Raw genomic sequence first — 27,611 nt, 5'->3', positions numbered from 1 at the left:
GCAGCCAATCCACAATCTACCTTATTACACCCCCCCACAAAACAGTTCCTGCCCGCAAGAGCAGCTCATTTCCTGTGTGAATATACACAAGGCATAAAAACACTTCATAAAACATTTCATTTTCATGTTTCATCTTTATGTTTAAAAAACACACAGACGTCATCTCATGCATGCTTTCAATTTAAGCAGGCACAATAGTGACTCTGCTTCATTTAAACCTGGCCATGTCTGTGCTCCAAGCCACAGCTGCCAGTAAAGCTCCGCTTTTTGAAGCAGCAGCGGCCATGCTCCACCTCTGCCTGAAACTTGCAATATTTCTAAAACAATAAATTTAAATCTATGTTCATTGTGACAGTTGACATGTCTGGCCAATGCATTAGTTAATTTATTATTGTGAATGTCAGATAGATGTTCACTTATCCTGCATTTTAATTTACGTTCTGTCTTGCCTATGTAAAAACATGGGCAAGACTGACACAGTGCAGCATAAACCACTCTCACGGAATTGCAATCTGGTTTGCCATAAATGGCAATATTTTGATTATTAATTTGAACTTGTTCTACAGTAACAGAGCAAATACCTGGCACTGAAACCCCCATTTCTGTTAAAGCACCTAACTTAACTTCATGAGGCAAAAAATCACCTGTCCACTAGGAAAGAATATGCAAACCCTGTAGCTTTCATGGACAAATTGCATAGTAAATACCTGCAGCATTCATGAATAAAAATGACCAAAACGGAAAAATGTTATTACATTGCTAGTAAACCTATGGTAGTGATTCATGCCACTGAAATATAAAATCTGATTGCGTACTTGGTGCATCCTCACCATGGTAAAAGTGTTTGCAGCCTAATATTTCTACAGTGAGACAAATTACCTGCAACAGTCTCACTTGCTTTTGGTTGCATTTACGGTACAAAATCTTACACTTCCTTGCAGTGTATTTCATAAAGAACAGTACAAAATAAATGTGAAGTCACAGCTTAAAACAAACTACTAAATGTATCCTAAATTATAGGTTCCATGGGACAGAGTGATGAAGACCTGACTCCAGCTCATCTAATCCAGACTTATTTTACAACCAGAGTGTTGGAGGAGTCAGCTGTAGGGGGAGGGGATGACTGGGGATGGACAGGAATGAAGGGGTACAGTATGCTCACCTTTGCCTGCTAAAAGGCTGGACATGTGATTCTAGAGAAATTCATGCTCTAACAGCAATTTCTGAGTAAGACCTGAGATGGATGGGGTTGTTTCCATTCATGGTGGGGACTGTCAGACTAGCAGCACTCATAAAAGCAAAACATTTATAATATGAAACATTTACTTTAAGTAAACAAACAACACTTAGATCATGGTGAAAAGGCAGCATAAAACATATCAAGTAAAAAATGCACTTCACAAATAGAATTTATAAGGTATTAAATGACACTCAACAATGTACATTTTTGTTTCATATAACAGAAAATCAACATACATGCATTTAGATATTGAATAATTTAACACAAATTTGAATAGTTTCTATAAGAAACCGAAATTTTGATTACAGACTTTTGTGAAATGCAGGTGCATCATTTCAAGAGAACCTGAGACATTCTGAAATCCTTCTCAGAACCAGCATTGCTAGAACTGACACATGATCAGAAGAAGTTAAAATAAAAAATGTTAATATATACTTTACCTTCTCTGACTCCAGTAATGGCAGTACTATCAGCGACCCCTCTGTACTAAGCAGTAGCTATTCCAAATCATTTTACTTTAATGGAGGGCAAAGTTTTGTTCCCCCCAAAGCAAAACATAAAGAGAACTGAAAGACATTCTGTACATGATAAAGACCTTATGTTCTCCATCAGTAATCTTATGGTGTAAGAAATGTCACTGATTGCACCTCACATTTGATGGACCTTGTCAAAATTATGCATCACAGTAAATCATCACTAAGTAAAGTGCAATAAAACAAATTCCTTCTAAAAAAAGTAACACAAAGTAAAAAAGTTTTTTTCTGGAATCTTCACAAACAAAAAAAAACGGCAATGAAATGTACAGTTGTTTAAGTAAATGTACCATAACAGAAGATGTTTGAATGATCACTGCTGCAGTAACCTTAGCTATATGGATTATATCCAGCCCAAGATATAACAGCTGGCCAGCCTCCAATGCTTCGGGTCACTTTCCATGCACCTAAACTGTCAGGCAGTTCAAGTTGTGCAGACTAAAAGACAAGTTTGGTGTTGTAGCCCTTCAGACTTTCCCTGCCAACAGAAAGAGGGAGACTGACACAAAACTAGGAACAACGAAAAATAAATGTCCATACCCTGGCATAAAAAAGCAAATAAACAAAAGAAAAAAACAAGGGGGTGGAGGGAAGGAGCAGCTACTGCAGCAGGGATCGTTCGAACATCTACTGTTATGATAAGTTTACTTAAACAGCTGCACTTTGTTCATCATAGTAATCACTACTACAGTAGCTTTAGCAATATGGGTAGACTGTCATAGCTAACTACTTTGGGAGGTGGAAGGACAAGAGTCCAGGAGCCCCGGGAAAATGGTCCTAGTAAAGCCTGATCTGGATCTAGAGAAGGAATCAAGCTTATAATTTTTGTAAAAGTATGTACAGAGGACCAAGTAACAGCTTCTAGAATACTTCTTGAATCCAATCCTTTCCAAAAAGCAATAGATAAGGCCCAGGCCCTAGTTGACTAGGCCTTGATCCTACCTAGAATAGTTTTGTTTATGGGGAGTATAGCAAAAGGAAATAGCTTTAGACAACCATCTGGAAATAGTTTCTTTTCACACAGGTTGTCCTTTCTTCTTACCTTCACAAGAAAGGAACAATTGATCCAAAGATCTGATAGACTTAATTCTATCAAGATAGTACCTGAGTTGTCAGTGGACATCACAGAAAGTACAGTTGTGTACACTTACCATAAATGTAGATGTTCAAGTGTATTCACTGTTGCAGTTATTACATTTGGGTTATCTGCCTGCAGGTAGCCCTCAGTCAGCCTGAATATCAAAGCCTTGGGTCCTGCGTCGCATGCTGTCTCTTCTTTGATGACGTCAGGTAGTCAGGGGTATAAAGCATGCAGCCGACACCATTACAACAGTTTTTCTTGCCCCAGATGTCATGTGCCCCCATAATGGGAAGCAATTACATATATATATATATATATATATATATATATATATACGCATACATATATATATATATATATATATATACATACATATATACATATATATATATATATATATATACATACATACATATATATATATATATATATATATATATATATATATATGGTTACACCTCCAACAAAAAGCAAATACACCAGAAAGCTGAAATACACTAAACAAGAAGAAAGGTATAGCCAAAACAAGTCAGGGGGCTGGAGGGAGGGTAACCAGGATTGCAACAGCGAATACACTCGAACATCTACATTTATGGTAAGTGTGCACAACTGTACTATGTTCTTCGTGTTTCACTATTGCAGTCATTACATTTGGGTAGATTCCCAAAGCTAAGGTAGGGAGGAGGAAGTTAGAGAGCATTAGGACCAGCTATTAAGCCCTGCAAGACTGCAGTGGCAAAACCAGCTAATGATTCAGAAAAAATAGACAAGTGGTAATGCTTTGTGAAGGTATGTACAGAGCTCTAGGTAGCAGCTTCTAGGATGTCCCTGGTAGGGACACCTCTGAGAAAGGCTGTAGAGGTAGATGCAGCCCTGGTGGAATGTGATTGCATCCCCTGTGGGGCAGGTTTTCCATGGTGCTTATAGCAGAAATAAATGCAATGGCCTACCCACTTAGAAATGGTTTTCTTTGAAATGGCCTTCCCCTCTGCCACTGCAGCAAAGGCAACTAGCAGCTGTTCAGTTTTTCTGAGAGGCTTAGTCCTGTCCAAATAAAATCTAAGTTGTCTGTGCATGTCCAAAGTGTGCAGAATTCGTTCTCCTTTGTTCTGTAAATTAGGAAAAAAGGTTGGCAAATGAATGGACTGATTAAGGGCCACACTGGATACCACCTTGGGCATAAAGGAAGAATTGGTCCTGAGGGACACCCTGTCAGCATGGAAAATGATGAAGGGCTCCACTGCCATGAGGGCCTGTAATTCAGACACTCTTCTTGCTGAAGTGATGGTTAGAAGGAAGGCTGTCTTCCAAGAAAGGAATTTCAACTCTGCAGTTGTAGCTGGCTCAAAAGAAGGTAGAGTGAGCTTTTCCAATACAAAGTTAAGGTCCCAGGCTGGAGTAGGGTCTCTTCTGGGTGGTCTTAGATTTTTGGCCCCTCTGAGAGAAGAGGGGAGGCTCAGTAGTATAATGTGCTGAAATGGCTGAGGCATGAATTTTAACTGATGAGAAGGAAAGGCCCTTGTAGAGCATCTCTGTTACTTACTGAAGAATATGCGGTATGATGGGCACTGTTGTGTCCATCCCCTGAGTCTTGCTCCTGGAACAGTATATTTTCCACTTTTCAGCACAGGATTTTCTAGTACTAGGCCTCCTTGCCTCCAGAATGACATCTAGCACCTGCTTACTGAGGGATGCTACTGGCGAGCTCAGGGAATTAGCCAGGCTGCAAAGGTCAGGGTTTGAATCTGGGGGTGCAGAATCTGGCCCTCCTGCTGGGACAGCAGGGAAGGGGTCTGAGGCAGGTGCCATGGTTCCAGGAGTGACATACTGAGTAAGAGGGGGTACCAGTGCTGCAATGGCCAGTCTGGTGAAATCAGTATTGTCCTTGGTTTGTCCTGTTTGATCTTTAGCAGAACTTTTGAAAGGAGAGGCAGAGGGGGAAAGGCATAAACTGAGAGGCTTTCCCAGGTGAAGGCCAGGACATCCACTTTCCAAGATTGACTGTGGGAAGTCCTTGTGCAGAATTTGTCCAATAGGCAGTTCTGAGGGGAGGCAAACAGGTCTACCTCTGGGTTCCCCCATTTGTTTCTCAAAATGTTGAATATCTTTGGTTCCAGTTTCCATTCATGTGGGTCCATGAGCTTTCTGCTTAGGTTGTCTGCCAGTGAATTTAGCTTGCCTGGCAGGAATTGAGCTTGCAGGTGCACTTGGTAGCTCAAGGCTGTGTTCCACAGAGTCATGGCTAGCCTGCAGAGAGGATACGACTGAGTTCCCCCATGCTTGTTTATGTACCACATAACAGTGGTGTTGTCTGTCTTTTCCAATAATTGTCCTGGAAGGATGTGGTCCTTGAAGGCTGTGAGGGAATTCTGTACAGCTAACATTTATTTTTGATTGATATGCAGGTGCATCTGACCCAAGTTCCATTTGCCCTGAATGTACTGCCCTGCCAAGTGAGCCCCCCATGCATAGTCTGATGCGTCTGTTGTTAGAGTTTGGGCGGCAGGGAGTAGAGTGAATGGCAGTCCCTTGTTGTGGTAGCATGCCTCTGCCCACCAAAAGAACTCTGTCTTTCTACAAGCAACGAAAGGAATCATTGACTCCAGGTCCTGAGAATGTTGACACCATAGGCTTTTTAGATACCATTGTAGTTTCCTCATATGCAGCTTGCATATGGAATTAGTAGACTGCAAGAGGCCATGAACACCAGGGCTTGCAGGAATTTCCTTGCAGATAGCTGGGTCTTTGTGGCCAGTAGTCTGAAGTAGGCTGTCAAATAAACTTGTTTCTCTGGCGTGAGGTAAGTCACCTGGGAAGTTGTGTTCAAGCTTGATCCCAGGAATACAACTTGTTGGCAGGGTACTAGATGAGATTTCTTTTCATTTATGGTGTACCCCAGTGAGGTTAGAAGTTTCTTTACAAATTCCAGATGATTTAGTAGCATGTCCTGGCTTTCTGCCTGAATTAGACAATCGTCCAGGTATGGGTATATTTGAATATTTCTTTGCCTGCAAAATGCAATGACTGGAGCTAGGCACTTTGTGGATACCCTGGGTGCAGTAGATAAGCCAAACGGAAGTGCAGAGAACTGTTAGTGCATGTAGCCTGCTCTGAAGTGTAGGTATTTCCTGCAAGATTTTCTTATTAGAATGTGCAGGCAAGCTTCCTTTAAGTCTAAGGTTGCCAACCAGGCATCTTTGCCTAGCATAGGAAGCAGCTGATGAAGTGTTAGCATTTTGAATTTTCGGATTACCAAAAAGGTGTTTAAAATAGAGAGGTCCAGGACAGGATGCCAGGAGCTGTCTTTTCTGGGTACCAGGAAAAGTCTTGAGTTCTTCTGCTGGGACAGGTTGAATAGCCCTGATACTTAGAAGAGAGAGAACCTGCTGTTGAGCTTCTGCCCACTGATTTGGGGGTAGGTCTGGCCAACCCTTTGGGGTTGGTCTGTATCCTTGGGAGACTATATTTAAAACCCATTTGTCCTGGGTAATGAGTTCCCACTTTTTTGCATGCAGGGCGATCTTTCCCCCTAAGGGAGCAGGCAGTTGAGCATGGCTTGGAAGGTTTAAGGTTAAGTTATTGTGACAGTTTTCTATAGGGGGGTGTCTTACTACTTCTAGCTTTGGAAGTGGGAGCCCCTAACTGCTTAAGCCTGTGAGTACCTTGAGACTGTAGCCTAGGTGGTCTGCTGTTCCTAGGTTTGGACTGAGAAGGCCTGGAGACAGGAAAGGACCAATTCTTAGAAGGCTAAAGCCTACTGAATCTGGGAGGCTGTACTTGCAGGAAATCTTTAACAGTTTGCATAGATTTAGCTTTTTCCTCCATCTTTTTAAGGACTTCTGCTTTGTTGCCAAACAGGTGGTCTTGGTTTAAGGGAGCATCCAGTAATTTAGCTTTAATATGATCTGGCAAATTCTGCTCTTTAAGCCAAGCATGCCTTCTAAGAACAGACCCAATGACAGCAGCCCTGCAAGATGTTTCTATAGAATCAAAACCACACTGCAAAGTATGTTTACCAACTTGTTCAGCAGAACGCATTAAATCCTGTAATTCTTTATTTTCAGCACAGTCAGGAATCAACATAATTTTATGTTTAAGTGGTCCCATAATATGCTGCTGATACTTTAACATGTGAAAATGGCACTTTAAGGCCCTAATGGCCAAAGTAGCAGAAGTGTATACCTTCTTACCCCATCTGTCCAAGGCCTTGGAATCTCTATCAGAGGGGGTAGGGTTTTTTGGCAGTAGTAGCCTTAATGCCTTTAGGTCCCTGGGAAATGGTGTCCAGGTCCGCAGTAGGATTCTTGAAGAGGAACTTGTGAGAGTCAGTTACTCTGTAATACCTGTCGGGTTTCCTGGGAGCCGGAGGTAAAGAGTCTGGGGCCAGGCTAGATTCCAAGAAGGCATCATTTACAATGTCCAGTACAGGAGGGACAGCTAAAGGCCTGTGCTGAGGTAGGAGTAAGAATTCCCCAAGCCTCTTTTTGGAGTCAGAGTAATCCTGGCTTTCCCAGCGGAAATGCTCCGTAAGAGTGTGCAAGGTTTCACCAAAAGAAAAATCTTCTGGAGGGGAAGCAGAGGGAATGGAGTCCTCTGCATTAGAATCCTCATAGGTAGATAAGGGCAAATCCTGATAATCAGAAGAAACAGAAATTTCAGAATCCTGATCAGAAGAATCAGAAGGAAAAGCAGTTCTAAGTCTCTTAGAGGGAGAAGGCTGGCTTCCCCTAATTAAAGTAATAAGGTCTTCAGCCATTCTTATCATTTGTTTTTTAGGCATATGGGCCTAACCATGCAGTTTGGACGTCGGTTTTCTAAGCATAGGTTGAGTTTTAGGCCTTAAAGAAGAAGATGGCGCCAGTTTGAAATGCAAGTCAGTAGGCCTGAATACACCCTCAGAAGCCGGTGTCTGCACAGCGGCTCCGGACCCATCCAAGGTAGAGACATCCACAGGTTCACTGGATGAAGAAGCATCTCTCGGCATACCGGACTCCAAATGGGTCTCAGTAGAGGCCTGCGAATCTAAAGTAGCGGGTATCAGGGGCTGTGAAAGTGTCTCACTGAGTACCGGTGAACTGGCGACTAGCTTAACAGAAGCATCGTCAGCAGCTTTGGACCTATGCGGTCTGTCTCTGTCTAGCTTTACGTTTTTTTGGTATGTCTGTAGTCGGATGGCTTACCGAAGCTATTTCTGGATAATTAAACCGAGTACCAAAATAGTTTTCTGCAAAATGGACCGAAGATGAATAGATTGAGGATCGAATAAGGCACAAAACTGACAGTGAGAGATGTTGTGGTCTGGGCCTAAGCAAGGAATGCAGTACAAATGAAAATCTTTATGAGGTATTTACTTTTAGATTCATAGGTTCATACTAGGCTATCTGCCCTAGGGCATTTATAAGCCTAGCCAGAATGTGTTTGGCTTTCGCCACCCATTTTAAATTTATTTTGCTATGCCCTTTTTTGAGGTTAGTATACTGTGCCTCTGCTAACAGTGACACAGAAGTGATACCTGGGGTAAACCTACGATCTCCCATCCACTCATCAAGATTCCTCTTGAATAGAGTCAATGAGGGACTCTGCCTAACCTGGACTGGGATTTTATTCCAGAGTGAAGGGAGCCTCTGGGTTATGAATCTGTCCCTCCAGCATGTCCTATTTATTTCAATGCTGAGGTTCAAGTCTCGAGCGTGGCTCGATGGGATTTGGATTTTCTGAGGTGCAGCATGTCCATTAATTCCGGGTTGGACATGGCTTTATACGTCAGGCACAGATCGCCTCTGAACAGGCGGCATGCCACTGAGTAGAGCTGGAGTTTCTTTAACCGGGCAGCATATGGCATCTGTTTGAGCCCTTTGATCCTCTTGGTGAAGTACTTTTGGGGTCTTTCCAGTTGCTGCAGGTGTCTGGTAAGGTACATCCCAAAAGGGGCATTGTACTCAATTATGGGCCTGATGAGGGATGAGTAAAGAGGCACGATGGCGTCCCTGATCTAGATGTGAATCCCTTCATGATTAGGTGGGCTATATAAAATGTTTTTCTAACCACTTTGGCCACGTGGTTGTCAAATGAGAGATTGCTATCAACTTGGGTCCCCAGGTCCCTAATTACTTCTTCTGTACTTAATGGATTACCACCTATGTGGTAATTTGTGGGCACTTTGTTTTTGCCAAAGGGGATAACTATACACGTTTTGGCATTTAGCTTGAGGCCATGGCTCTGGCACCAGTTGTCTGTTTCTATGAGGCCCTTTTGGAGGATGCTTGTGTCGGCTGGAGAGTCGATTATGGTGCCCAGTTTGCAGTCATCTGTGAACTTGGTCAGCCACAGTCCTTCTGTGTTGGCCTGTACCTCCGAGAAATATATACCGAACAAGAGAGGTCCCAGGACTGAGCCTTGTGGGACACCACTTGTAACTGGTTTGGAGTCTGACATGGCTCCAGCAATTCTAACCATGTGGGTTCTGTCCTAGAGCCAGTTTGCAATCCATCTAGTGACATAGGGGTTTATATTTAAGCTGGTGAGCTTATCTATAATGCCCGAGTGGGGTATTGTATCGAAGGCTTTTGCAAGGTCCGGGTAGGCTGTGTGGACCACCTTCCCCTCGTCAATGGCCTTGGTGACTGTTTCAAAGAAATCAACCAGGTTTAAGAGGCAGGATCTGCCCTTAACAAAGCCAAACTGGGTAGGATCCAGGGTCTGTAGGTCCCCAATATCTTTATTTATGAGGTCCATGATGATCATTTCCATAGCTTTGCAGACCAAGCTAGTCAGGCTTATGGGGCGATAGTTTCCAGGATCCGTTGAGGCACCACCTTTATGGAGAGGGACCACTGTTGCTGTACGCCACTCTTTGGGCACATATCCTGTAGTAAGGCTGAGACTGAACAGTAGTTTTATGTTTGGGTTTAGCTCTTCTTGGAGTTCATGTAGGACGCAACCTGGGACACCGTCTGGTCCCATTGATGCTGCGTTTTTTGCTTTGGAGAGGGCGGCTTTTACCTGAGCATCTGAGATGTCATGGGGGCAGCACTCTGCTGGGATAGATATTTGCCCTTTTGGTGGGGAGTTTGCGCTGAACCTGTCAGCTAGGATGTTGGCAATGTCTGTGGGTTCAGTGTATTTTTTGTCATTTTGGACTAATTCTGAGCATATCTGGGAATTACCACCCAGGTTCCTAACATAACTAAAGAAAGCCTTGTGATTATCCTTAGTGTCCTGTGCAATTTTTCTCTCGAAGCTGGCCTTAGACAATTTTATGAGTGCCCATAGTTTTTTGCTAATACTGATCAGAGATGCCTTCCCTTTTTGGGATCTTGCTCTATCATTTAGTAGCTTCCTCCTTCTATTGTATAGTTTGTTTATGGCTGGGGTCCACCAGACAGGACATCTGCCTTTGGAGGATTGGGTCTTGGTTTTATTTGGGATCGCATGATCCATGCATTCTTGAAGGTGTTCACAGAATGCGTTTATAAAGGATTCTGCGGTCTGGACCGTATTTTCCACAGGCCCGGGGGCTTTGAAGGATTCTACCTCGGTTTTGAGGAGTGTGAAATTTGCTTTAGAGAAGTTTTTCACTGTGGTTTTCTGGGCAGGAGGTGGGGTCGGGATGTGAATATCCAGTGAGATTAGTTTATGGTCTAATCTTACCAGTGAGGGATACACTTCTGGTCTAGAGCATAGAGTTCCCCATGTTGGTGATGATCAGGTCCAGTATGTTTTCCTCTCTTGTGGGAGTGGTAACAAGTTGTTCCATAGCATTTGAGTTTATAAATTCTAGGAACCTTTGGGCTAGGGTGTTGGAGCTAGAGTAATGCTCCCAGTCTATGTTTAGGTAGTTGAAGTCGCCCAATATAATGGTGTTTGGAGAGACCTTCATATTTTCCAGTGTTCTCAGGAAGGCCGAGTGGGGTTCCTGGGTTTGGGAGGGTGGTCTGTAGCAGGCTATAAACTGGAAGGCAGTTTTACCCACTGTTAGTTGCACATGGATAGTCTCTGATGCTTCGTGCTTTGCCACCAACCTGGAGGTTTGGGTATCTTTGATGAATATCGATACTCCCCCTCCTTTGGTGGTTCGGTCCAAGTTTTGGGGCCGAAAAGCATGGTATCAGGTATAACCTGGTAGTGCTGGGGTGCTCTCGGGAGCCCTGAACCAGGTTTCTGTTACTGCACAGATATCGATGTTCTCCATGCTAAGGAGAGTTTCGAGTGCGTGCATCTGTAGGTTTAGACTTCTGGCATTGAGTAGCATTACTCTTAGTTTCTTATCCCTTGTGATACCTATGGAGGTGGGTTTGTCTTTTGAGCCTTGCCTAAAAAGGGCACTATGGGGGTAGCAACAGCCTTTGCCAATATCCGAAAGCCCAGGGGTGACAGGTGCAAGCTGTCCCTAGCGAAGCATCGTGGCTTGTCGAGCATATCATCCCAAGCTGACAGGCATTGGATCCCCTTTGAATGATACCAGTACTTAAGCCAATTGTTGAAATTGATCATCTTGTCTTCATATCGTGGCATCATTCTTGGTGAGGGTAAGATGCCACTCAAGGTCAGGGTCATACCGGCCTGGGCTACATGCTCAGAGAGCTTCTTTATGTCTCTTTTCATGTAGTCCAGGGAGGTACGTCTCAGGTCATTCACACCAGCATGGACAATGACTGAGTCATATTTGTACTTGCCTTGGAGTGACCTGAGTGCTTGTGTTATGTGGCGGATCCTAGCGCCCGACAGGCTGCTCACTGTGACCCTCTCCTTGTTCAGCCTGGTGAGCGGGACGTCAGTGTGCCTGACGATAGAGTCACCTATTACAAGTGTATCAGGTGTGTTGTTTAGTCTTAAGGGCTGTGACTGTTCGTGGCTTTGTGAGATATGTGTTGCACGTGTTTTGTTTTGGGGTAGCGGTTGCTTGGGTGTCTGCTTTGGAGGTCTCTGCTGCTTAGGCAGATCTTTATTTAGAGCCTCCAGTATGTTTTGTGTGATTATGTGTTTGGTTTGCTGTCGTGGTAGGTCTATGTGAGACTGGAATTGTAGTGAGTGTGGTTTCCTTCTCCTCCTGACTGGTTATGCCAGTACTGAGTTGAGAGAGCTTAGCCTCCAGTTAGGCTATATGGTTGCATCTCTCACATGTGTTGGAATTTGTTGGGAGGAGGAGAGGGTTGTCTGTGTACATGTGGCAGTTGTAACATTGCCTCAAGATTCCCAGATTCACCAGCTGGACCAGAGAGGAGATTGACAACTGACCTTTGGACATGCTAGAATAATATTGAGAATTCCTTAATAATTGAAAACAAGGGCCTGTGGGGAGTGAGGGTGTAGTGCTTTTAATTTTTAGTGCTGACTTATATAATTGCTTTAGTGAGCAAGTGCCAGGTAACTTAAGTGCAATGTGTTACAGGTAACTTAAATGCAAAAACGACAAACAGTAACTTTCTTTCAAGTGAAACAAGGAAATAAGTACAGTAAGCAATGCAGATATCACTAGTGATCCACAGAAGCGCTGAGAAGCCGTGTATTAGGTGGAATTAGCGTTCCAGGGAAATAACAAGCAAACAAACAACAAGTCCACAGATAATACAATTAACTTTTACTGACATCAGTTTATAGCAAGAAAAAGGATCCCCAACTGGGTACTTAGCTTTTTTGAAGACTTTGGTTCTGAAACTCAAAAACGAACATTTCAGGAGTCGGCCGACCGGCACTTGTGAACTGCTTCTGGTTTGGGCACTGCGCGGCAAGAAAGGCTGATGTAATGGCATTGGCTGCATGCTTTACACCCCTGACTACCTGACGTCATGGAAGAAGAGACAAAATCTGATGCAGGACCCAAGACTTTGATATTCAGGCCTGCTTAGGGCTACCTGTAGGCAGATAACCCAAATGTAATGACTGCAACAGTGAAACACGAAGAAAATGTATCATTTCCCCCTCATTTGTAGGTTCAAGAAAGAAAACCTGGAGATGAACAGTTTGGCTTAAAGTAAACTCAGATGCCACTTTAGGCATAAAAGAAGGAAACCCTGTCTCTATGGAAAACGAGATATGGTTGACTCACCACAACTCAGATACTCTTCTTGCAGAGGTCAGAGCAATCAGTAAAACTGTTTCCCATGTTAAGAACCTTAAGTCAGCCAAGTAAGCCAGTTCAAATGGAGCAAGTGGTGGCTTCACTACCACAAAATTTGAGATCCCAAGGAGGGGCCATTGTTTTTTGGAGGCCTCTGAAGCAAAACCCTTTTCAAAAATATTTTGACTTGAGACTGCACTGAAAGAGGAAGATCCGTGGGCAGATATGCTGAAATAACCAATAAATGAACCTGGACAGAGGAATAAGAAAGGCCACACAGTAGTAGCTCACATAAACATTATAAAACCAGAGAAGAACTAGCTTTAAATGGGTGCTGGTGATGTTGTTAGCACCAACTAGAAACCCTTTTCCAGACAGCCCTAACAATTATACCTACTTTGTTCGTGCATATCAGGTGTCCAGTTAAGTCATCCATCTTAATTTCCTTTTTTGTAGCATCCTTTTTTAGTAGCTGCAGCATATCTTCAGTAAACAGTTGCATAAAAGGAATAAAGACCCTATCATCCAGGCAGTCAACTAAAGTTGACTGAGGTCAGGGTGTATCAAACGTCTCTGTTCTTGTGTCAGTAGAGCCAGTCTGTGACTAAGGTTGTGGTAATTGTCCCCTGGCCAATGATCTTGAGGGATTCCTTCTGAATCTTGACTAGTACCCTAGATATCAGCAGAAATGGTGGAAAAGAATAAAAAAGGTATTTGTCTTCCATGCTTTCTTGCATGGAGTCTTGGAGCAGAATCTTGCCAGCTGTTTGTTCAGAAAGGAGGCATACAGGTCTATTTGAGGATCTTCCCACTGATGGATCAAATCTTGGAAGACTCTCGGATCTGCTTTCCATTCATGAGAGTCTGCTATTGTTCTGCACAGCTTGTTTGAACACAATATTGCTCTGACAGAATGCATGATACCTGTACAGTGAGATTGTGCTATGAAGCGATATCCCACGCTAACATGGCTAGTCTTCAAAGGGTGTATGACTTGGTACCTTGCTAATCGATGTACCACATAATTGTGGTACTGTCTGTAACAACCTGAAGAGGTCCCAAGGACCAAATATAATTCAGATAGTTGAATGCCTTGATCAGGGCAAGCATCTGTATTACATTTATGTGTCTGTGTCTGTTTGTGGTGTCCTACACACCTTGCACTTTTATCCCCCCTGAAACTGCTCCCCAAGGCATCTGTGGTAACTGACTGCTTTGGAACAGGAAGGAAAAAGCAGAGACCTAGATTTAAAGGTTATTTACTGTCTCTACCAATTAATTTCTTTTCTGACAAACTGTGGCTTTGGAATTTGAAAAGACAAAGGATGTTGGTACTGAGATGAAAGAGACTTCCAGTACTATTGTATCTTTCTGAAGTGGAGTCTTGTCAGTTGTATCATGAGAATCACAGAAGCCATAAGAACCAAATTCCTGAGGTATTCCCTTGCAAGTGATCAAAGTCTGTGTGGACAACCATAAAAAGAGATCTAGATATAGACTTATTTTTTCCTATGGAAGAAAAGCTGTTTGAACTGGTGTCTAGCTGACACCCCAGAAACACAATCCTGTGTGATGGAGTCATAAATGACTTTTGAGTGTTCTCTTTGAATCTCAGCTTGTATTCTTGACACTCTGGAAAACACTCTGCAAAGATAAGTGAGTTGTCTACATATGGAAAAAATGAGGACACCCTGTAGCCTGCAATGAGCTATAGCTGGAGTTAGACACTTTGTTAACACTCTTGGTGCACTGGATAGTCCAAAGGGTAAGGCAGAGAACTAATAAGATTTTGTGCGTCTGAATCAGATTAAGAAACTCCTGAAGCCTGGATTAATAGGAATGTGATAAGCATCTTTTAAATCTAGTGTTACCAAGAAACTTAATGAGGAAGAAGAGGTAACAGGTTGCAAAGTGACATAATTTTGAACTTGGGCACTATCACAAACAGGTTTAGGAAAGAAAGATCCAGAGCTGGTCTCCTAACATCATCATACTTTCTTTGGCACTAAAAGCACCACTGAATAAAAACGTTTCACCACCTGGGAGGGAGGAACTGGTTCTGTCACTCTCTGGGACACCATGTGATAAAGGACAGTCTTGTCTGGTGTCTGAGGAATTACCTTAAGAAAGGAAGAATTTCTTTCTTCTGCCATCTGTAACCCTGATGAATGATCTTCAGAACCCATTTGTCTGAAACTATCAATTGCCAAAGAGAAAAGTGGAGATTCAGACTTTCTGGAAGAAAAAAACAGAACGGGGGACAAGAGTCCATAAACAGTCATTCTGACTTGTTAGACTGTTCTTTGTTTTGGGGAGTTCCTGAATTCTTTATGTAAACTTATTGCCATTACTTTTTAAATGTCCATTTAGCTGCATTTTGTTAAGACTGTTTATTATTATTTTTTTGCCAAAATTGGATGAGGGGTTAGAGAATTCTTTAGGAAATTTGGACAAGGCGGGGGGTTGAAAAATCTCACAGATTCCCTAAATCAGTTTACTCCTTTCATCACGCTTTTTGATAAACTCTGCAGCACATGAATCAAATACAAAATCTCTGTCCAAAGGGGAATTTAAAGTCTCACTTGGTTTACTATTGAAATGCCGAACGGCACTACATCGACTGTACTATAGTCAAACACGGAAGTTCGAAAATAGTAATGTCGACGTCAAAAAAACAATCTAGGAATGGTTTTAACATGGGTCGAGGTAGGTGTTCAGTATTATTCAGAATTACAAACATCTCCCCAACCTCGACCCATGTTAAAACACAGTCCTACATTGTTTTTTTTGTCATCGACATTACTATTTTTGAACTTCCGTGTTCGACTATAGTACAGTCGATGTAGTGCCGTTCGACATTTCAATAGTAAACCGTCTCACTTTTATTATCATCTTGGTGGTTCTAAGAACCAGTGGCCATAGCCCTGGAGGAAGCATCAAACAAGTCTTACACATATTCTTGCAAACAATGGTTAGTGATTTGTACAATTGACAAAACTAAATTATTCAAAGCACATTTTTCCTCACAAAAAGCTGCAGACAAAACATTCCTTATTCTTTCATAGCTTGTTAGAATGGACCTTAACATACAACGAGTCTGACAATTCAAAATTCTTAAAATCAAAGTTGCAGAAGCATGCTTATCAATAATCTTCCCATCCTTTTCAGAAAGGACAGGACTGGAATTAATAAAATATTTAGAAGTAGTATGAGTAAAGCTATAGCCGCTGAGTCACGTTTGTGAAGAATGTATTAAATCTTTAAAAGACTGAGGAACTTTACACATCCTCTTTTTTTAGGGATGGATGGCTGACTATAGGAAAACTGCAGACAGTTGCACACACATCCTTCAAAGTTGACAGAACTGGAAGAATGGGTGAAGGTTCTGGAAATTTCTTCTGTAACAACTCATTATACTTTCTGAGGGACTAAGAAACCTCAGTGCTCTCCCTCAAAAAACACTGGCATATCCTGGAAATAATCTCAAAGAAAGAGAAACCCCCACAGGGAGAATCAGAAAATGTGCTCTCCTCTTGAGTCTGAATCAGAAATCTGAGAAAACCCTGTATCTGTCCCCTCGTTTCACTGTTCAGATTCAGAATCTTGACTTTCTTCAGGAAAAGAAGTACCCCTTTTTTTACCAGAAACTACCTCATGAGAAGAATCAATAGCATATATTAAATACTGAGCCAGGCTCAAAAAAATATTTCTAAGGAAAATTGAGGAAGAGTAGATTCATTTTTATTTTTCTGTTTCTTTTTGATGGGAAAATGGAGCCATCAGTGTTATTAATGGTAACAGCAGCAGCTTCCCCAGGGATGAGCACAATATTCTGAACAAACAAGGAAGTCTTCCCTGTTCCCTCTCCTAGGACCAACAAGGGTGGCTCTCCCTTGTCCACTGAGGGGACCCAAACAACAGAGTGTGACTAACCCCCAGTCCACAGTAGCTGTAGGTGCTTACATGAAGGATTCGGGGTAAAAGATGAGTGGTCTGAGGTTCAACCTAATGGCCACAGCAGGGTCACTCAGCTGCAGCTGAGGCAAATTGTTAGCCTGCTGTGGTGGGAAAGGTTGTTTGTTTAACTTTTTCTTCTTTTGGCTGGAAGAAGGACCAATTCTGTGACTGGCAGTTTGTTCCATGGTCAAGCCAGAAATGCTACTTCTTTTCCACAGAAAACAGGCAGAAAATCTGGAAAAACTTAAACATCTTTAAAACTCATATTTTTCACATAAAAAACACAGCAAAAAGCACTTTAAAACATTTTGTCAGCCCCAAAAAGGAAAATAAATACAATTTCTCCACAGAAAAAAAGGGTTTTCAATTACTAGCATAACAACCATTAAAGTGACAGGAATAAAAAGCACTCTCGTTTAAAAGTACAGTACAGACTCATGACGGTCCATTAAAACACAAACTTCTGGTTTCAAAATAATTTTCTTAAACAGCGAAGTATTAAATAAACAACTTTTTTTGAATGTAAAGTTTTTTTTTTCTCCAAAAGGAACTTATCTGCCTGGCAAAGGAACATTCTAAGCTGACAATCAATCCTCAAAAACCTCAGAGGAACTGTGATGGCCTCATAGCAACCGATGCCAATAAATGTGAAGAGGATGCTGTTACCCAGTCTGTTTTAATTAATAATCCACAAAACATAACCTTTCCACTAACAGCATAGATGGAGTGCGGTACTGTCCTGGGTCAGGGTCTCCAACCTCTACACCCAAATTAGACTGCACACTGCTCACTTACACCACTCTCTCTGTGAACCAGTGTCTTCCAGTACCCCTCTATCCACAGTAACTGCCTTTCCCTCAAAGTATTCTTTTTCACAATCATACACATGCACACAATTTCCAGGGAAAGTTGTTGAATTCTCCAATACTGCACAGCTTTGTTCCTGGGCCTGGTAGTACTGCTACCATTCTGAAGAAACTCAGATACTTCCAGTTACTAGTATGCTCTGATTGTGCCACTTGATATCTCTTTTACAGGTATTTGGCCAAAGCAGTCTCAAAATGTGGCCCTTACAGTGTATTCCTCAGTGTAAATGGTTACTCTCTTCTCAATTAAGGAACAGTGCATAAATACTCTTGTAATAAATAAAAAAACAGCCATGACAGCTTACACATAATTAAAGTAGGTTTTATTTAAATAATAAAGAAAATAGCACAAATACCAAATGAAATATACATAGATTGGCAAACAAAGAAGATTAAAGTGCAATAAAGGGATAAAATGCATGCAGAAAAATCTAACTCCGGCTATCTATGTTTCTTAGCTAGCAAGTACTGTACCTTACTTAACATGACTAGCTAATTTCTACCAAAAGGATGTTCTCACAGCAATTCACACAAGCCTCTTAACATTTCATTAAGTCACAATTATACAGCCAAAGTCCTTGTGTGACTTCATTGTTGCTATGGATACTGGTCATAAACCAGCTAGCTCCACACCCATCACAATAGTAAGAGTTCGTCCCAATACCTTCACATCTGTTTCTTCTCTACTTGCAGCTCAAATGGGTCTTAAAAAGTTTCAGTGACCAGTGCATTCCAATACTGTTTCATCCTCATCTATTATCTTAGGAGAAGGTGCCATCCTGTCTGTGAACTAGCCCCTCAATCTGTCCTTTGACATCTGGGCAAACAGTGTTTGCTAGATAACATATACATTGCAAATCAGTACATCAGAAACAGAACAGAAAAACAACATACAAAGAGGAATACTTTTTGCTTACTTCAACCTAGCATAAGCACATTTCACAGTCATTCACTTTTAGCCTGGCATCACCTCTGGCTTCACAGGAGCATACATTTCTTTGGTAGGTAAGCCCTGAAAGTGTTGGTACCCACACCCTTCTTCTTATTCAGATTAGCTTGAGTTGACTGCCAGTTTGGGTGCATAGAAGGTGCCCTGAAGTTTTGGAAGCTGGCCAGCTTTTATATCCTATGCAGGATCCATATAGCTAACGTTCCTGCAGCAAAGATCAATATGATGATAATTTGTGGATAAACATACCATTACTCACATCAAGTGTGACTTTCTGCTTAAATGTAAAGCAAAATGCATATCACAGCTGCAGTAATATTTTCATGTGCTGTACTTTATGCTGTATTGCTTAATTTTTTACATGGTCTTTTTGTGAAAATTACAAAATAACTGAGAATGTGGCTGAAAGGGACAAAGAATACAGCATTTTTTGATGAGTGAGGTTGCAGGATTTATGATATATTATGATTAATTTTCCATTAATGTACATTATACATATTCCAGTAATATACAGCATGGAATCAATCTTAAAAAAAAAACAGAAAACCTTACTTATATTTTCTTAATACAACTGTGAAATATGGCACACTGGAGGAATTCACAGTTTTTCGAGAATCCACATCCCAGTATAGAATGGTCCTGAAGTTATACGAATCTATCCTAAGATTTTTCATAAAGGAAGCTGAAAAAAAGAAAAATATATACTGGTTATATCAGTGTCTTTGTAACAAAGAGTGCTAAAATAAGAATAACAACTCAAAGTTATCACTCACTGCCTTCATAGGGCTGAGAATTACAGATGAAGGCTTACATTAGTGTACCATGTCATATCAGCTGACAAATTAAACTTTATTATGATCAACACACTAAGTGAAAAAATGAGTGACAAAGGTATCAGTCCTGTAAAACAGGTTTGCCAAACCCAATACAACACTGCTTACTATAAGATTTATTTATTTATTTATTTATATTTGTTGACCGGGAGTGTCCGACTGGACGTAGGTCCATTTTCAGCAGAGGCCCGGGGAGAAAAGCTCCACAGTTTAAATAAACAGACAGTAGTTACTTTGGATTACATAGCGATTAACAATTTACATAGCAATTATTGACAACATATTTACAGATGAAGAACATAGTACAACAGTAGACAACTAAAATCTTTATCTGTGATAAATAAGATCTATAAGATGTCCAGTTTTCTGCATTTCTTTGTGAGAAGAAGCAACAAAGAAAGCATGACCACAACCAAATTAAATGTTAAATAATTTTCACCCTTGTCTGATAGTCAGTGATGAATGGAATACACTCATTTGGTAAAGAACTTACAACACTGAAAAACTCAAAATGTTGAAACACAGGATATTGAAAACCCATTTAATGCAGGGTCGCAAACCCCCCTGCTAATTATGTATAATAACGCTGGGATTGCACAACAGTGGGGAAATGGCAAATTCCCATTTTCAATATTTTGATTTTCAACATACTGAGCTTTTCAGGATTGTGAGTTTCCAACCAAATGAATGCATTCCATGGTGAACATACCTCTCAATGTACTTAAATTTAGTGATTTTTGAGACAGGAGCCTGAGAATTATATTCAAGAACTAATGACAATTTTTCAGCTAGAAGACACACTTTTCTTCCAAAAATGCATATTGATACAGACTGTTTTTTTTCTATCAACTTTCTAAGAGACTGGTAATAATCCTTTAAAAATATTCTTAATTGAGGTCCTTTGTCCCTCATTCTTTTCAGCTGCAAAGCTAAACACTTGAAATATGCAAAAGAACAAAACCAGTTAATCAAAATTACTTTTTAAATATTAGAAATAACAGAATTGTGCAACAGTAATATACACAATGATGGGGAATATATTATCATCCATTTTAAAGGTTGGCAATGTGCGTCTCTCTTGCTATGTGCAGCTCTTTATACAATTATGTGTGGCTTCACTGATAACCAGCCATCTTCCTATGATCTCCGTATATAATACTCCATCCCAGAGTTCACAAAACTGCGAAAAATCCCATAATACTACATCCATACCCTTTTGATTAACTACAGTGATAATACTTTAGCAGAAATATAGCCACACAGCCACTCTATGAGAGCTACCATGAACAATATTGCAGAGGTCTATAATAAAATTCTATCTCTTTGTTCCATGCTCCAACTCATGCCATTCTGATAAGCTTATAACTATTATCAATGTGAGCTTAATCAATGCCCACTTTTTTATTTAAAAATGCCAACATTCAGTTATAGTGACAGTGATTCCTGGAACATGGATTTTTTTGGTATTTTAAGTTTGTTAACCAGGTTGGGAGGCTGATCTAGGGACTCTTTTCAGTTATGATCTAGGTCAAAAGCAAATAATATTAAACAGCTGTCATATAAAAAGATTACACAAATAAATTAATACCACACTGATGGTACAAGTAAACTAAACATTGCATACGGATTAAAGAGGCCACAGTTGTGGGAAGGCACAAAACAATCCGCAAGTACTACACACATTTGGCAATATTTGATGTAAAGTCTTAAATTTATGTATCTAGCAGAATCTAACTACCCATTACAAATGTGAAAAACAAATAAGTGACTATTATGTTGTTTAGTTGAGATGCAGCATTTGTCCTTCTAAGTATATACAGTACTCTACTTATAGATGTTATGGGAAGTGGGTATGCATTTCCAACAAAATTTTCTTTACTATGTGATTGACAGTGAACTTGATAAAAAGAAGGGCAACTTATTGCAAGGATGGTGCATTGGTGCAGCAGTAATTGCCGCCTCACAGGTTCGATTCTTGGCTGGAGTGCCATCTGTGCGGAGTCTGCATGTCCGTCCTGCATTCATGTGGGTTTTCTCCAGGTGCTCTGGTTTCCTCCCACATCACAAAGTCGTGTTTGGAGCATTTCTCCATGGGCCTCCACTGAACATTGGCTTTGTTCCAAGTCGGACTTTCCCAGTAAATAAATGTTAAATAAAAAGATGATGGGTTAGGTCTGAAATATACAGTTGTTCATTTAGCTTCAATTCATTTGTACTGAACGAAGAAATTGAGCATAAACGATTATCATACATTGTGTAAAATATTATGGGAAACATATAATGAATTTGGCCATGTATATCAGGCTTCCCAGACTGGTCTGGTCAATATTCTGGTGGAAACCTTTTCAGACTTAATTTTGGACCTTTGTGCATCTTAGCCTTCTTTTAATGAGCTACTGTGCATTCTATCCAGGGCATTTACTAGGGGAAGGCTATTACACACCTACAGACCACCTGCTTCTTAGGAAGCAGCTTGACATTAGTGCTACTGTTTTGTTTATGGTGAGAGAAGCAGCAAAGGGACATTGATCCCTAGCTGAGTACAGCTGCTGTAAGACCACCACTCGTAGCAGCCATGTAGCAGCCAAAAGACAAATCACTAATATTCATCCTTCTTTTCAAACCTACTTCTGTCTTTTCATAAAGTACTACTCGATTAGTCATCATATAACCTAACTTCAGAGTATCACCCCAAATACTTTATCCATATATCTTCAGGATCTTCTGTATCAGTCCGCCCCATGAGTAGTATGACAAATCCTAGTACTGCATTCTCTGGCAACATGAATTAACAGTGTGCTGTCACCCTATTTGTAAGAATTCTGATTGCATTAGGCATTTTAAGGTGGTATAGCAACTGTCTTAGCTTATTTAGTGCCATAATTCATGATTTCACAAGGGCCATAACGACTCTTAAGCTAGACAAATATAACTATAATTGAGTAGTGGCCCACAGAAGTGAATGACATGATGTGCTCCATCCACAGCAATGTGTAGAGTGACATGATGGAACTTTTTATCCATGTGTTATAGGCAGGAAAGATGCTGATCTTGAGTAGCACCTTGACTTTGCCAAGAATAATCCATGGATACCAAGACAAAATAACTGGCTTTAATGATTGGTTAGGGGACTCCACTATGATCACATGGTACATAAGACTATGTTTCATCATGGATGGCTTACGCATCTCATGCCATGACTTCCACATGCTGGCTAAAGCCTTTGCTACCTCATAGTGCCTTTTCAGGCAAAGTCTACCTAATGGACATTTCTACATAAGAAACACTACCCCAAATTTGGACAACTTCTTGGGGGCACTACTCAATACTAGGATTCTAAACAGAAAGATGCCAGAACTTGAGACCATCCTGCAACTCAAAAACATTCATATTTGTGCAGTTAGTGAGAGATGGATCCAGTGCAAGGGCAGCACTCGCTTTATACCAGGGTTCGCATCCATATCTTGTACTTACTGAGACATGATTTCAGTGCAAGGACAGCACTTCCTTTAAACCAGAGTTCAGTGCCTGTCATACCTTCAGGCCCTTTGCTAACTGCATGGGAGCATCTGCACTTGCCAGAAACAGAATCATCTCATGACAAAATTACCTACGACCCTAATTTGGAACTCCTGGACATCCAAACCACTCTTAACAAATCCAACCACTACTTTATTACTAGCTACTGACAGGGACGTCGGGAGGCATACGCACTGTGCGCACTTCAGTACAGTTTTGTGGAATAGGGGTAGAATCTGGCAGACACTAGGAGCCAGGAGAGAAAAACTTTAAGTTAAGAAAATAAATAAAATAAAGTGATAAAATAGCACATGCAAATGCCTTGATTGAGACTGCATAGTAATTTGCAGCTCATTAAGCATTTGCATGCTTAGCATTTTTTAGTTAATGGGTGATAATAGCCCAATTAGCACAGTCTGAAAGATAGGGAGAAAGGTTTGAAATTCAGCCGACGTCATGGTTCTTTGTTGCGGCTTTCCTTTCATCCATGGAGAAGGTGACACGTCTGTAATGTCAGCGAATGCATTTTGCAGGTAAGGGATTTGCAAAGATGTTTTTTCTGTAAGACTTTAAACATGGATGTGGTTCAGCACATGCGCCTTTTACAGAATTAATATATTCTGTACACTTTGTATTGGCTGGTGGCACTGATTTGCTAACAAAACTCGTTTTTTTTTTATCATTATTATTTCGGATCAGTTCCTTGAAAGTCTTGTAACTGTTGTGCACTTTCTGTTTTGGTCCCTCAACTGTTGTTCCCAGTATACAATACTTATTATCAGTTATTTAAATATAACTCCAGCTGTATTCAGTCACATACCGTCTGCTCAGAGGTGATCTGTGCCTGACATACAAGGCCATGTCCAACCCGAAATTAATGGACATGCTCCACCTCAAAAAATCCAAATCCACCAGAGCCATGAGAGCAAGAGACTTAAACCTCAACATGGATATAAATAGGACGTGCTGGAGGGACAGATTCATCACCCAGAGACTCCCTACACTATGGAACAGAATCCCAGTCCATGTGAGGCAGAGCCCCTCACTGACTCTGTTCAAGAGAAATCTTGACGAGTGGATGGGAGATCGTAGGTTTACCCCGGGAATCATCTCTGTATCACTGCTGGACAGAGGCACAGCAAACTAATGGGTATAGTATTCTCATCCTAAGGGGTGGTGAAAGCCACACACACTCTGGCTAGGCTTATAAATGCCCTAGGGCAGATAGCCTAGTATGAACCTATGAACCTATGAACCTATATACAGTTTTGAGCTATAGGAGATGATGCCATGTGCAGTATCTTGTGTGAAAAATGACAGCTGAAACTCTCAGGCAGTTACTTTGGCTGTCCGACATTTGTGAACAGGAATTTTGCCAGGTCAGGGCCAGACACAAGACGTGATTTTTGCACTGTAGATACAAATATACAATTTTTGCTGTGAAATTATAATGTTATATTAAGTGCCAAAGCAATAATATTTTTTTCTTGACATTAATGTCCAATAGTCTATAGTTTAAATAACATGTGCAGCAGGTATGCCTGTGCTGCCACATTGTTAATGACGGATGTCCATCAGGTGTAACGAACAAAATATATTCTCACACATGCAGGCATTGCTGTTGATTCTGACTATATGCTGAATGTTTTCAAAGAAATGTAGCACGTTTTGGCAGTCTGGGAATTTTTTTTTGCGTTTTTAACCGGTAATTTCTGAGCATTTTTAATTGACATCTGTTGCTTCCCGAATTTGTTTAGCAGCTTTTATATAGGGATCCTGCCTTTAGTATCATAAAACTTGTTAAAACAAATTTGGAATATGTATAGATTTTATACTCTTCACAGTTGTTTTTCTGGTTTATGCCAGCTACACAGTATGGTTCATTGTTGCTTATGTTTGTAATCTGCTGTACTGCAGATCTTGCATACTTTTATTTAGTTATTTTGCTAATGAAGTAGTCTATTGAGCAAATCCTTTTTCAGAGTGTTTTTTATTTCTTTATAGTTCAATCTGTTTCATATATGACACTGTATTTATAGAGATAACATATTACAGTACTGAAAACAAGTTCATGAACATTGGCAGTGTATCACTTTTTATTATCCGTACTATATATAGTCAAAGTTAACAAGTATTAATTTGTTAATATAGAAATTTGAGTGTACACAGGAGATCTTGTTCTGTTAAAACTATAGCATTCAGGAGAGTTATTTTAAAGCTAGGAGTGTTGTGATTTAACAGACTGCCTCGAGCTTATAACACTTAAATGGAGCACTCATTTTTTTCTATCATAGTGTAAACTAACTGTAAACTTATTTTATTGTGAAGAATTTTGTATATTTTTCCTTAGTGTAGTTGATATAGTGTTATAAAATGTTTTTTTTACTGTGTTTTTTTCTGCAAAAAACATTACTGGCAATTGCTCCTCATTTTCCCTGGGAAAGGGACACCATCCGACCATGGAACAGACTAATAATCCCTCAGTCAGTCCTCCTCCTTCTAGCCACAAAAAAGAAAAAGTTACACAAACAGCCACTGTAACCACAGCAGGCTAGCAATTTGCCTCAGAAACAGGTGGGTGACTCTGCTGTGGCCATTTGTTGTACCGCAGACGACTCATCTTTTATCCTGGATTCCTCTGGTGTAGCATTTACAGCCAATATGGACCAGAGGTTTGCCACATCCTCTGCAGCTGCTGGAGTCCTCTCAGTGACCAAGGGAGAGCCACTGTTTTTGGTCCTGGGGGACGGAACAGGGAAGGCTTTCCTGTTTTGTCAGAATGTCCTAGGGAAGCAACTGCTGCCATTAGAAGCATGGCTGGCCCCATTTTGCCCAGTCCAAAAAAAAAAAAAAAAAAAAAGAAAAAAGAAAACCAAGCATATATGTAACCCTCCTCAAATTTCTTTGGACAGGAGTAGTTTACTATGTATGGCTCAGAGCTTAACTTGGGCAATTGCTCCTTCTTGTAAAGTAGTTTTTTGTTAAAAGAAGGGGGGATTCCTCTTTTCCTTAAGAGATTCTGAATCTGAGCAGGAAGACGCAAGGAGAGATACAGTGCTTTTTCCTCAGATTTATAATTCAAACTCAGAAGAGAATTCAGTGTCTAATTTGTCCTGTGGGGGGGGGGGGGTTCCCTGTCTCTGAGACTATTGCTAGAATGTTCCAGTGTTTTCAGTGGGAGAACATTGTGGTTTCTCAGTTCCTCATAAAATACTATGAGTTGTTACAGAATGACTTTCTAGAGCTTACACCATTCTGTCTGCTTTTGGGGATATGTGTGTTACTTCCTGCAATTTTCTTGATAGTCAGTCAGCTACCCCTAAAAAGCAAATAGGATGTATAAAGTTCCCTAGTCTTTTCAATTTTATACACCATTTCCAAACCTGGACAAGCCAAACAGCTATAGCTTTAGTTGATTCCACTGATGCTAAATATTTAGTTAATTCCAATCCTACTCTTTCTAATAAAGATGGGACAATTATTGATAGGTATGGGGAAAAAGTGTATACTTCAGCAACTTTGATTTTCAAAAATTTTAATTGCCAGGAGCATTTGTTCAAAGTTTGTTTTGACAAATTGTGAAAGTATGAGGAATGCTTTATCTGCAGTTTCTTCTTGTGAGGAGAAATCTGCTTTAAATAACTTAAGTTTCTTCTGTTGCACAAGTCACTACTCATTGTTTGCAGTGTGTGTATGACTCTGTTGATATTTCTTCCAGAGTTGAGTACCACTGGTACTGTTTTAAGGAAGTTTACATGGCTGCATTCTCAGAACCTACCTGATTATGATAAAATTGAGATTTTAAATTCTCCATTCGACAGAAATTTAGTCTTTGGCTTGTCTGCTACAGAGATGATCAAAAGGTGTGATGAAAGGAGCAAGCTAATCCAGGGACTCTTAAGATTTTTCAGAGCTTCTTTTCCAAATTGTACAAGGGATTTTCTATTTTCTCATCCATTTCTGGCAACAACTGATTAAATAATCTTGACAACATTCTCTTGTTGCCTACCGAGGGAACTCCAACAGCTGCAGAGGATGTGGCTAACCCCTGGTCAATAGTGGTTGCAGGTGCTACACCAGAGGGATCTGGGGTAAAAGATTGCTACACCAGAGGGATCTGGGGTAAAAGATGAGTGGTCTGAGGTACAACAAATGGCCACAGCAGAGCCACCATCTATGTCTGCAGCAAAATTTAATGACATTTAAGAAGAAATGGCAAGGGGAATCCAAATAAAAGTCTTGAATCTCCCAAAGCCAAGGACAGTCCAGCGGGTTTGGTTCAAGAGACCTTGTGACCCCCTCACACCCAGGGCCCTTTTTTCTTCCAGAAAGTCTGAATCTCTGTTTTTCTCTTTGGCAACAGACTCTTTCAGACAAATGGGTTCTGAAAATCGTTCAAAGTCACACAGATGCCAGTAGGAGGAAATTCATCCTTTCCAGGGGGTCTTTCCTCTTTTCCCATATTCTCTTTTGTTTCCACCTGTTCTTCATCTCATCCCTCTTCATCCAACCTTCAGATGGTTCTTGAGGTTTTGTGTGTCTGGATCACATTATTAGTTCTCTGCCTCACCCT

General features: G+C 40.8%; 1 protein-coding gene across 1 annotated transcript in view; it reads right to left on the bottom strand.

Annotated features, from left to right (window-relative positions):
* LOC122805360 (interferon gamma receptor 1-like) overlaps window positions 1-27,611 on the bottom strand; it is a 1,208,195-nt gene that overhangs the window by 342,226 nt on the left and 838,358 nt on the right. Inside the window, exon 3 of the mRNA XM_044075453.1 lies at window positions 19,239-19,368. Coding sequence (XP_043931388.1) covers window positions 19,239-19,368 — 130 coding nt within the window. The remainder of the gene's footprint in view (window positions 1-19,238; window positions 19,369-27,611) is intronic.

This window comes from Protopterus annectens, chromosome 1.part1 (assembly GCF_019279795.1).
Source record: "Protopterus annectens isolate FY-2018-M chromosome 1.part1, PAN1.0, whole genome shotgun sequence".
Taxonomy (NCBI): domain Eukaryota; kingdom Metazoa; phylum Chordata; order Ceratodontiformes; family Protopteridae; genus Protopterus; species Protopterus annectens.
This window is presented reverse-complemented; position numbering and strand designations above follow the sequence as displayed.